The 11700-nt window shown below is 44.0% G+C and overlaps 2 protein-coding genes across 4 annotated transcripts in view; one reads left to right on the top strand and one right to left on the bottom strand.

Moving 5' to 3' along the window:
• The first annotated feature begins 476 nt into the window (after positions 1-476).
• LOC123060703 (uncharacterized) lies at positions 477-6127 on the top strand. 3 transcript variants are annotated; one of them, XM_044483520.1, is made up of 9 exons: positions 477-770; positions 2245-2315; positions 2725-2889; positions 3013-3118; positions 3497-3679; positions 4175-4340; positions 4975-5267; positions 5490-5597; positions 5722-6127. In XM_044483520.1, the coding sequence occupies exons 2-9, from the start codon at positions 2301-2303 to the stop codon at positions 5775-5777; spliced, it is 1092 nt and encodes a 363-aa protein (XP_044339455.1). In that variant the 5' UTR covers positions 477-770; positions 2245-2300; the 3' UTR covers positions 5778-6127. The 3 variants fall into 3 exon arrangements, with proteins under 3 accessions (XP_044339455.1, XP_044339456.1, XP_044339457.1); XM_044483521.1 differs by lacking the exon at positions 2245-2315 and having other exon boundaries at positions 487-770; XM_044483522.1 differs by lacking the exon at positions 477-770 and having other exon boundaries at positions 2292-2315; positions 2688-2889.
• Positions 6128-11180: 5053 nt separating this feature from the next.
• Positions 11181-11700, bottom strand: part of LOC123056853 (uncharacterized) — a 50525-nt gene continuing 50005 nt past the window's right edge. Inside the window, exon 3 of the mRNA XM_044480103.1 lies at positions 11181-11234. Within this exon, the coding sequence (XP_044336038.1) occupies positions 11181-11234 (54 nt within the window). The remainder of the gene's footprint in view (positions 11235-11700) is intronic.

Raw genomic sequence — 11700 nt, 5'->3', positions numbered from 1 at the left:
CGGAAGATGACAGAGGAGATGGCCGAATTTTGGCGGTGGTTTCGCGACGGTAGACGACGACGACCATGGGGAGGGGGGGGGGGCTTGGGATGGCCGGCAAGCGCGTGCGAGCACAGGACGGCCAAGGCCGAGCGCGAGGCATCCGGTAAGCACGCGGAGCTCCTCCATTTTTTTTCCAAGCGCACGTGTGGGAGAAAGACGTTGGCCTAATCTACGGGCTAATCAGAGCCACTCAAGCGTATAAGATCTAACGATATAGACAACTGACCGGCCAAAAATTGTGCAGGCGCGCCGACGCCTATCACTGTCCTTTTTAAATCCACACCAAACAAGCTAATAGAGCCATTAAATACTTCCTTTGTAACCAAATCCGAGGGAGTATTAAATATCATAAGGGTTTATATCTAAAACTTTTTTTGAAGGTCAGGGTTTTCAACATAGACTGTGTGTGATGGGAGACGGCTGGGGCAGTCTCTCAGCCAATTCGATAGCACAACCCACACCTTTGTAATACTGGTGTCTCCTATATAAACCGACCAAAATCGTGGATTTGCCCCGTTTCCAACGTTCATCCTTCCCGTCGCCTTCTCTCCTCACAGATTTCTCCCCCCAAATTCGCCCCCTTCCCAGCCCCATTTTCCAGCAGCCGGTGCTCCTTCGTTCGTCGCGATTTGTTCTGCCGGCGGCGACGAGAGCACGGCGGCGCAGCAAGCCACAGCCTCACTGGTTGCTGGCACTGGACCGGCGCGGATTGATTTCTTCTTTCCTTGGTAAGAGCCCTAAGCCTGGCCGGATGGATTGATTTCTTCTTTCCTCGGTAAGAGCCCAGTTCGTCTCGTTATTTGCGTGGCAGCTAGCAACAAAAACCCGAACCATTCTTCTCCATTCAGTTCAGTTAGTTGCCGATTTGTTTGTTTACTGGCAACCTATCAGTCTCATCCATCCGCCCATGGCCCGATTTGTACCGCGCGAGGTCGATCTGAGCAGCCCCTACGGGATTTACCCAGGAGCTGCGCAGCTTAGTTTTCCAAATGATTGGGTTTTACTGAATTTCCATGCCGCACGTTGGGTCCGTCCGCCCCTGCGTGGCTGAACGATTCCTTTGTACCCGAGCCGTACTGCAAGTGTATCAGCGAATTGGGACAAGTGATTGGGGGGTGTTCATCTTTGTACAATCACTTTCTTGTTTTCCCAACTATTCGAAGTTCTTTGCTTTGTTTTTAAAACCAGTGCTCCAGATTCAGACAGTTGGGCTGATATGTTAAATCTGATGTTAAGTGAGTACCTGTTGTCAGCAATTTAGTATTTGGCACGCTGTTGTTCTTCCAAGATTCTAGATGGCCAATCTCACAAATCCTGTTCAATTTCTGACAATAAGATTGCACTTTCATATCTGGTTGGTACACCAGAGCTAAGAAGTTAAGTTCAGCGATGTCTTTCAGGCACTTCTGGGGGATGCTGCTGCTTCCTGTTGCATGCCATTAAGTAATATCAAACCTCTTTTTTAACGACAATTGATATTATCAGTAATTTAAAACCTACGAAGGGGAGCCTTGGGGCAGCGGTAAAGTTGTTGCCTTGTGACCATGAGGTCACGGGTTAGAGTCCGAGAAACAACCTCTTGCAGAAATGTAAGGAAATGCTATGTACAATAGACCCAAAGTGGTCGGACCCTTCCCCGGACCCTGCGCAAGTGGGAGCTACGTACACCGGGCTGCCCTTTTAGTAGTTTAAACCTACATTACACATTTCCTTATTCTTTCAAAAGAAAGCACCAATATTTCGGTACATGCTTATGCAAATTCATTTTTGATGAAACCTGCAGCAAGTTCTTCTTTAAGCACCATCTAGTTTCTACCTTTCGCCGATTGATGTCATCATCAATTTGATGGAAGTGCCAGTATGGTTTCATCTTATGAATGCCACACTGCCATACTTGCAGTAGAGTAGCAGTACTACTCGTTTCCTTGTACCTTAAAAGGACCCTCATTACTTCGTTCTCTCTATCATGTCACTGCACTTTTTTTCTTCCTTTTTTGCATCATTTGACCAAAAGTGTGAAGCTCATTAGCTTCCTAGTCTAGAATGAAATAAATTGGAAAGCTGATATGGCAGTTTCCAGCAAGGCTATTTTAAGGTGCACTGCAATGGTTTGATGTTTATTTTCGAGTTTCTATTCTTGTTAAACATGACAACGTTTCGCAATGTATTCTAGCATAACCATTGGTATAATTTTCCTATCAGGATAAGCATTGATCCTGGATTTAGCTATTTCTTATGTGATAAGTAGATAAGCTGCAATGAAGGATTCTCAGGTGAATTTGCTTGCTATTATCAGTTGTCACTGAAAATTCCATTCATAATTATCTTTACCTTTCAGCGTAAAATTAGTTCTGGTTGGTCTAACCAGATGGTGAAAGTGCATACAATTTTTATTCACCAGACTAGAGAGTGAGATGACTATACATTATGAATTGCACATGAACCAGAGCTTTGCTACAGCTTTTCTTGGTAACTGCTAACAAAATACTTCTATAGTAATGTGGTGAATATAGGATTAAACATTAACACATAATATTTGTGAGAGAATTGTTCCTCAATGCCAAGACATCCTTTTCTTCTTCTTCTTATTACCACTCATAATTGACTGTTTACTGTTTTCAGTGTTTTTCTTTTTCTTTTAGCAGGTGATTGATTTATGTTACTTATGGACATTTCCTACAGGATATTCAGAGCACCACAGAGTTGCAGATGTCACCCCAGGGTACTAATGAAGTGCAAAGTAACCAACTAAACACAATGGCCACTGATGCACCTGCAGGAGATCCCGGTTCTGTGGCAGTTGCTAACAATGATAATAGAAAAGTCTCCCGTGAAGACATTGAACTTGTAAGACGTTTTGCTGTTCTGTATTCTTTAGCTTCTTGGATGCTAATTTATTACCAGATTACATCCCTCTGCAGTGGGGGTTCCAAACTCTTCCAATTAATGAAACTTGACATCCTGTTGCAGGTCCAAAATTTGATAGAGCGCTGTCTGCAGCTGTACATGACCAAAGGAGAGGTTGTTAGGACACTTTCTACTCGTGCTAGAATAGAACCTGGCTTCACTACTTTAGGTGATGTTGCAAATTCAGTTGCTGATGATATTCTTGTTTCGAGTTCTTTTTTTCTACGTACTAGTTTATTTGTTTGCTAGCTTCTTTCTTGTAATTCGGGCTACAATCAGTAATATATGGTACTATTTCTTACAGTATGAAAGTTTCATCTTGCTCAAGAGGCATGCACAAATCCTGCCCATCATATTGACGAACAAATTTGCTCAATAAAATGAAGTTGTAGCCTTGTACTTACCTGTTTGACCTATTCATCAATACTTACATGGATGGTAATTGCTCAGGACAAACACAAAATGTGAACTTCAAGCATCTAGACATACATCCATTGGAGTTCTAAAGCCTTTCTGCTCATTTTCGTTTATATTTTTGTATTTTCAGTATGGCAGAAACTTGAAGAAGAGAACTCTGAATTCTTTCGCGCTTACTATATAAGATTGAAATTGAAAAGACAGATTGTCTTGTTCAACCATTTATTGCAGCACCAGTATAATTTGATGAAATATCCAGCACCTCCGAATGTTCCGCTGGCTCCCATGCAAAATGGAATGCATCCTATGCCAGGTAATGCCCCTTTTTACACATCTAGCTTCAAAAGAGGCTAAACAAGCATTGTAGTGGGATTTCCAGTATGCTATCTTTTCTACATAGCTATTATGTTTACTACAGTTTGCTTCAGAAGGAAATGTGCACATTTTCTATCAAGAAATTTCCTTCCCTTTCATGTAATTTATGGAGAAAAAAAATTACAAGTCCACACCTTATATCAAAATATCTTATCATCATAAGTAACCACGCTTTTTCTCTGCTTTCTTGGGTCCATATTATCCCCATTTACTGCATCAGTGTTGGCTTGGTGTGGGAAGACTCTAAATGATATAATTAAAGATCTTACAATGATGTTTTTTTGTTTTTACACTAGTACCGAGTTTCATGGTGCAGCTTTAGCATGATCTGGCTAAGTTTCAGGTTTAGCTGTAATCATTGACTGGTTTAGACATTTAAAAATGTATAATACAATTACCATTGCTATTGAACTCAAGCCCAGATCTGGTGCAGTTAACAATCTACCGATGGGGTATCCAGTACTTCAGCAACCTCTGATGCCTGCTCCCGGCCAGCCTCACATTGATCCGATGGTTTGTGGTCTATCCAGTGGTCATGTAGTGAATGGGATCCCTGCCCCAGGTGGTTATCATCCAATGCGCATGAACTCTGGAAATGAGTAAGCATTACCTTTATCGGTTTAACCATGTTCTTTTCTCCCTTTATGCTTGATATTTGCATTGTGGGATTTATTGGTTTAATCATGTTCTTGAGAATATTTTGTCTGGCAAATCATATTTTATCTATGTATGCATATCAAAACATTGGAACATTTTATCTTGGGTGCTGCTGCTGTCTATATAGTTGGAGCATATCCGCATATACACATACTGGGGTAAGGCATATACAGTTCTTTGTGCTGCACTAGTCAAACTGCTAGGGAATAAATGCTTACTCAAGTGGTCGATTCTTAAGTAATGTCACAACATGCTATTCACTAATTTATTCACTTTAATTATGATGCTTATTTATCATCTTTCCGCTATAAAGTTTCATGAAAGGTACTTGCACCAGAAAAATCTCCTGTTCACTTTGTTGTTATCCATATTTCTGTTTCACCTGACGTCATCTGATGTTTCTACAACATGTTCATTTTTTTAACCAATGTCCGAGGGCTGTTATTTCTACAAAATACAAATAGAGGAATTAGTATTGCAGGTTGCAGCCTTCTGACTTATTGTCTTGCAGAAAGTCTTTTGCTCTTGCTATTCACATTCATGGCTAATATTATATATTTCTGATGTTGCCTGAAGCATGGTTGTGGACAACGGTGCACCTGAAGCTGCACATGCTGGTGCTATGTCATCTGATATGGCTGTGAGTCCCTCATCAGCAGCATCAAGCCATGCTCCTTTCACTCCATCTGAGATACCAGGGATGGCCATGGATACATCAGTCCTGGATTCAGCGTTTGGATCGGAGATAGGGAACACAGGACCTCTGCAATTAGGGGCAGATGGGTCGTCAAGGGATTCCATCCGATCCTTGGGGCAGCTCTGGAATTTCAGCCTCTCTGATCTTACAGCAGATTTGACAAGTTTAGGAGGTAATCTTCTGGCTTTGGTAGCATGACTTTAATTGATAGTACTTCTTTTGATAACCAGCCTTTGGAAAGGTGAACATATAGCTTACATTTGTTAGCTAGTTCTGTTGTCTGATTGCTGTCAAGTAATACAACATCTGTACTGCCAGATTTATTTTCTGCGTCCTATTTGCCTGCCATTCTAAATTTTTAATCACACTGTTGGTATTCCATGTTCATGTTCAGACTTGGAGGCTCTTGAGAATTACGCGGGTACCCCTTTCCTGCCCTCGGACTCGGATCTCTTACTTGATTCCCCAGACCATGATGACATAGGCAACCATGATGACATAGGTAATTTTGCTTGCTGTGATTTATCTCAGCTATGAATTGCCTATTAATCATCATATACATACCTGAGTTGATGATTTATGTTGAGACCAGCTTACTCATTTGTGGTATGTCTTATTGTCTCCAGTTGAGTACTTCGCGGACGCCATCAACGGGTCTCAGTCGGACGAAGAGAAGCCATAGAGAACAGACTCAAATAGTCCCATTGAGATTAGACCTGGCTAGAGTGTCTATCTCATTTAGTGTAATCTTGGAGCCGCGCATACCGCGGTAATATCAGACTGGGTGTTCGTCCAGAGATGCGGTAATTGCGCGTCACTAAAGAATTTTGTAGTGGTCAATGCTAGTTCTTTGGAATAATCAGCCTTCACCGCCGGGTAAATTTGCTGTCTACATGGCTGAAAAGCTTAGGAAAAAAAAACTGTGTCAAACCTCAGGAACAACCCTCTGTAATTGCTGAACAAGTGGACAGACAGTTCATCTGGTGTTGGAACATTTCTTGTCTTCCAGGTCGTGGTGTGCGTCCAATTTAACGTCTCCTGCACCGGCCCCGTTCCTTTATTTATTTCTTCTCCAGAGAGTACGCTGATAGCGTATCATATTTTTGAGAGAATGGCAGAATGCATAAGGAAGTGAGTTGAGCAAAAGGTTCCAGATAACACAGGCTGGAACGATTTGCAGAACACAAACGAGTCTCCTCGACAGAGACGGAGACAGTGATCAGCCTAGCTTCAGAGAAGTGCTGGTGCAGATTTCTGGAGAATTGAGCGTTGCTTTGCTTCCAAAGGCCCTTCCAGTCGGTTTTCGCCCGGTTTTCGTTAATTAACTGGTCAATTCTCATCTGCTTAATTAATCAATGAGGCAAATCTTTTACCAAGGCTCCTCCAGCATGTTAGCATCACCACCGAACTGAATCCCTTCCAGTGTTGGCTTGGGAAGCCGAAATCTGGGCGGTAGCCAGCGGCCCTCGTGGAGGGAAGCCATCAGGTTTGGCGCCTCGACGGCGAGGTTCAGTCAGTCAGGGGGCTGAGGAGGCAAGCATGCACCAAACCTGACGCCAAGGCCCGTCGTTTCTGGCGGGGTTTCTGGTGGAATGCTGAGTGTTTTTTTTCTTCTTCTTCTTTTTCGATGGAAGCATCCATTCCAGGCGCTGTACTGTCGAGTCGACTTGGCCGGAGAAGATCCGGGGAAGGCAGAGCGTTGAGTTCAGAGGGGTCGAGGGTCATGTACAGACACGGCGTCGTGAAACTGGGGATTAGGTTCATCATCTCTTCACTCTTCTGACCCGGTGATTCGTGGTGATTCAGTGCGTGCCTTGCCTTGCGTAGCTACCCTGTCTCCTTGGATGGCCCGTCAGAAGAGCTCGGGATGAAGAAAATCGTGCACGGCGCACGTCATGGTGCACTGCACCCCCTCTTTACTCCCAAGTTCCCGGGGGCGGCACTTGGCGCTTTGTCCGGGAACAAGTCAACAGTCAACTATAAAACTCGTCCTGCCGTGGTCCGTAGAGAATGCCACGTCGACCTGCCTGCCCGATATCGGCTACACATGCTTAATTATTCCCAGTCAGCATAGACGTGACATTGCCTTGGCGTGTCTCAACGAACATGATCTGTGCCTGTCTCTCTGTTTATGTCTTCGAACTGAACTGAGAGCCGCATCTCAACATTTTTTTTCGATCGAAGGGGCCACATGGCTCCCATTTTCATTATGAAAATGGAGTTGTTTACAAGGCATGAAACCAACATTATATCACTGATCTAGAAGCCACACCAGGATGCTCCAGCCTATCTAGCCTAATCATCACACCACTGATATATATCACCACATCAGGATGCTTCAATCCGTCCAAAACTAACCATAGAAGGGCCTAGTGCTACGCTAGCTACAAAGGTATCAACAGTCTAAAGGACGATAACCAAATTAACATAAATGCTTTGAAGCCAGCAAGCATTTTCAGCGGCTAGCTTCACAAAATCCTTCTCACATGCGGCGTCAAACCATGCCCTCCTTTGAAGATATCACGAGTCACCCTTACGATACGCCTAGACACCTGCTGAAGCATGCTTTGCACCCCTCTTTTCTGCAAATTTTTCCATGAGTCAAGTAGGGAACAAACAAGAAAGATAATGTCAGTAGGATCTTTAGGCATAACACTTTGAAAACAGGATTTGTTCCTTGTTTTCCATATAGACCACAAGAGAGCAGCAGTACCCAATAAAACAACTACTCTATCTTTGCCAGTATAGCTAGACAACCAGTTCTGGCATACGTCGAAAAAAGACATTGGAGCTCTCTGGCTCCCTAGAGCACTTCCCACAATATTCCACAGGAACTTAGCTAAGGAACAAGAGAAAAATAAATGATTCACACTCTCTTCACAGTCACAAAAATCACAAAACCTAGCACCTTTCCAGCCTTTTTTACTCAGATTGTCCTTGGTCAGAATCCTATTTTTGATTACTAACCAAGAGAATGCCTTAACTTCAAGAGGCATCTTCATCCTCCATAGTTTTTTAAAAGGGAAAGCAACTTGTCTAGCTATAAGATAGTGATACAGAGATTTAATGGAAAAGCTACCGGAGTTTGTAAGTAACCATTTAACTTTGTCAGGCTTATCCGACAAAATCACCTGACCACACATATCAAGTAACTTATTCCACATATCAAGAGTCTTCCCATGTAAACATCTTCTGAACCTAATACAATTAAACTTCAAGGTAAATACTTTCGCAACAGTAACATGTTTGCAAAAAGTTAGATTATAAAGACGAGGAAAAAATCAAACAAAGAGGTTTCTCCTTTATCCACGCATCCTCCCAAAATCTAGTTTTACGTCCATCCCCCAAAATTCTCTGACAACAGCCATAGAAAATATTCTTAACTTCCATTAAGCCATTCCAGAAGTGGGAGTTGTTAGGAGATGGTTCGCATTGAGTCAAAATTTTCTTCTTCAGATACTTTGCTCTAATCAACTCCTGCCAGTCCCCCTCCTCATTTTCTAGTCTCCAGAGCCACTTACAAAGAAGACTAACATTTTTAACATCTAGATTAGTAACCCCCCAGTCCTCCCTGGTCCCTAGGTTGGCACACATCATTCCAGTTGACCAGGTGGTACTTCCGCACTCCCTCCCTTTCTTGCCAAATCAAACGAGCTCGGAAAAAATCAAAGCATTTACGCACACCTTTAGGCAATCTAAAGAAGGAAAGCATGTGACTAGGGACACTACTCAAGCAAGTCTCAGTAAGAATGAGTCTCTCTCCCATAGGAAGCAAGCTCCCTTGCCAGGTAGCTGCTTTCTTCTCACATTTCTCCTCAGCAGGTTTCCAATCGCTATTACTAAGTTTCTTATAGTGTAGAGGCATACCCAGGTAGCGAAAAGGAAAGGTTCCAATTGTGCAAGTAAAGATCTAAGCATATTCCTTCTGTCTTACTTCCGCCTCACCGAAACAGTAAACCTCGCTTTTTAAAATATTAATTTTTAGACCAGTCAAGTGCTCAAAGACACAAAGAATGATTTTAAGATTCCTAGCTCCTTACTAGTCGTCCTCAAAACAAAAAATCATGTCGTCAGCATATTGTAAAACAGAAAGGCCACCTTCATAAATCTGAGGGGCTAGACCTTTTATAAACCCTTGCTCCTGAGCCCTTCCAACCAGGGTCACCAGGACATCAGCAGCTATATTAAACAGCAAGGGGGAGAAGGGATCCCCCTGCCTTAGACCTTTTCTAGTAGAAAAATAATTACCCAACATCTCATTTAAAGTAATAGCGACTTTCCTATCAACAATGGCTGACTTGGTCCACTGAATAAACTTTTCAGGGAACCCTTTCATTTCTAACAAAGAAAGCATAAAGTCCTAGTTAATTTTATCGTAAGCTTTCTCAAAATCGACTTTAAAAAGCACACCAGAGAGCTTGTTTCTATGAAGATAGTGCATGGTCTCATGCAGCATTACTACATTATCCAACAAATAACTCCCTTTAATAAACGCTGTTTGGATCTTAGACACTATCTTGTCAGCAACTAACATAGCTCTAGTGTTCAAAACCTTGGTAAAAATCTTAAAAGGGACATTAAGCATACAGATAGGTCTATACATCCGAATCTTATCAGCCCCCTAGCCTTTGGCAATCAATGTAACAACACCATAATTTAGCCTAGAGAGGTCCAATTTGCCATCAAAAAAAATCATTAAACAGCTGAAGTAGATCGGAACAAATTAAATCCCAAAATACTTGGTAAAATTCAACGGGCATTTGTGACGTCCGGATAATCAAGCTACAGTAAACCCCTGTTAATGATGCCAGGTCATCATGATTAAAATTTGCTAAACTACACTCGTTTCAAACTTAGTTCAAATAAAAATTCAAATAACAATTCAAGTTATAGTTTCATAAAACAGTGAATTAAAAATGTTCAAAAGGTTACAAATATTCACTAGCTAATTAACAAACAACATCCAACATTTAACAAAATATTAATTGCCCTAAAACAATTACAATAGTGACCAAAACAGCCCCATTAATACAAATCCATTTAAACAAATTTCAAATGAATTCAAATGCTCCTCAAACTTTTGTGGCAGTGAGATATATTGCCTAATGATTGTTGAGATCAATTTCACATTTTATAAAATTTGTTTGGCGTGAAAAGTAATTACAAAAGTAAAAATGAAAGAGAAAATAAAAATACAAATAAAAGGAAAATAAGCAAAAGGAACCCCCCTCAACTAGGCTAGGCCCAGCTGGGCCTCGAGCCAGCCAGTCGGCCCACCCTGCGCCCCTGGCCTATATGGCCCTACTTCCCCCCACCCACCGAGGGAAACCCTAACCTCCCACCCTCTTTCCCCCGATCGCGATCCGCCCCAGTTCTGGATCGACGCCGCGTCGACGCTTGTCGTCGCTGCACTGACGTCCTGCGCCTGCGCAGCCGTCGGGCCTCGTCGGATGCCTCGCCCTCCTCCCGAGGCCCCCCCTCACCGCGACGCCTCGGATGCCGCTGCCTCGACCTGCTCTGGCATCACCATTTGCCATCGCCGGCGTCGCGCGCCTCTGCCATCCCCGTCCTCGACCTCCTCGTCGCCCCCTCACCAGCTCGGCTACACCGAGCCTCGCCGACGAACCCCTGCATCGGGGGTGAGAACACCGCGCCTTCTCCCCTTCCCTCTATCGCCGCTCCGGCCACCGCCCAACCACACTGCCCGTTTCGCCTGCGCACGCACCACGCCCGTGCCGCCCCACCGCGGCTGGCCACCACCCCGACTGCGTCCTGTTCCCCCCTGCACTCACCCCCAATGCCCGTGGTCGTGCCCTCGGTTGCCTCCTGCTGTTGATGCTCCGCATCACCGGCCCGCGTGAATGTCCACCGGCCCATGCGCCTCATCGCTGCTCGCGCAGCCTTGCCTGCTGCTCTCCTGTCGCGCCCGTCTTCCACCGCGCAGTCCCGCACCGGCTCCGCCCATTGCCGGCGCTCTGTCGCTGCCATACTGCGTGCTGCTGCTCTCCTCGCGTGGTGCTGCTGCCTCTATTGCCGCCGCAGCTTGCTCCTACTGCAGGCACTCCTACTTCCTGCTGCCGATGCTCTACGCCGCCACCTTCGCCTGCCGTGCTCGCTCGTCGGCAAGGCCGCTGGCCCTCTGTATGGGCAAGCCCTTGTAGATTAGGGCGCTAATCACCTACCCTCTCTCACTGTCAACGGGACCCCGCTCTGTTTTGTTTTAATATATAAAAAAATGCTAACTGAGTTAGCTAATGTCTCACTGGCGTATGGGACCCACACCTTAATTAATCCTTGTTTTAAAAGAAAACACTTCTACAAGATACAACCTATGGTAGAACCCCCCCCCCATCTAATTATCCACTAAAAGAATGTTTGATATGTGTGAATGACACATGGGCCCCATCTGCAGTTTTGACCAGTCAATAGTCACAAAGTTGACTGTTGACTGAGTCAACTAGACCCCCCTTGACCCCACTTGCCAGCCACACATACATTTTGTTGGGTACAACTCTGGGTACCCATAGCATTTTAGTCTTTTAATTTCGAATTAAAATTAAAATCAGAAAAATTAGAAAAATGATTTAAAACTTTGAAAAATCATG

The sequence above is a fragment of the Triticum aestivum genome, chromosome 3A, assembly GCF_018294505.1.
Source record: "Triticum aestivum cultivar Chinese Spring chromosome 3A, IWGSC CS RefSeq v2.1, whole genome shotgun sequence".
Lineage (NCBI taxonomy): Eukaryota > Viridiplantae > Streptophyta > Magnoliopsida > Poales > Poaceae > Triticum > Triticum aestivum.
The sequence above is the reverse complement of the archived record's forward strand: the minus strand, read 5'-3'. Positions and strand labels throughout refer to the sequence as shown.

What these genes read in the sequence shown, in the direction of transcription:
- LOC123060703 (XM_044483520.1), top strand. An exon ending in AGATTTGACAAGTTTAGGAG is followed by an intron (nt 5,268 to 5,489) that starts GTAATCTTCTGG and finishes GTTCATGTTCAG; the next exon opens with ACTTGGAGGCTCTTGAGAAT. An exon ending in AGGCAACCATGATGACATAG is followed by an intron (nt 5,598 to 5,721) that starts GTAATTTTGCTT and finishes TATTGTCTCCAG; the next exon opens with TTGAGTACTTCGCGGACGCC.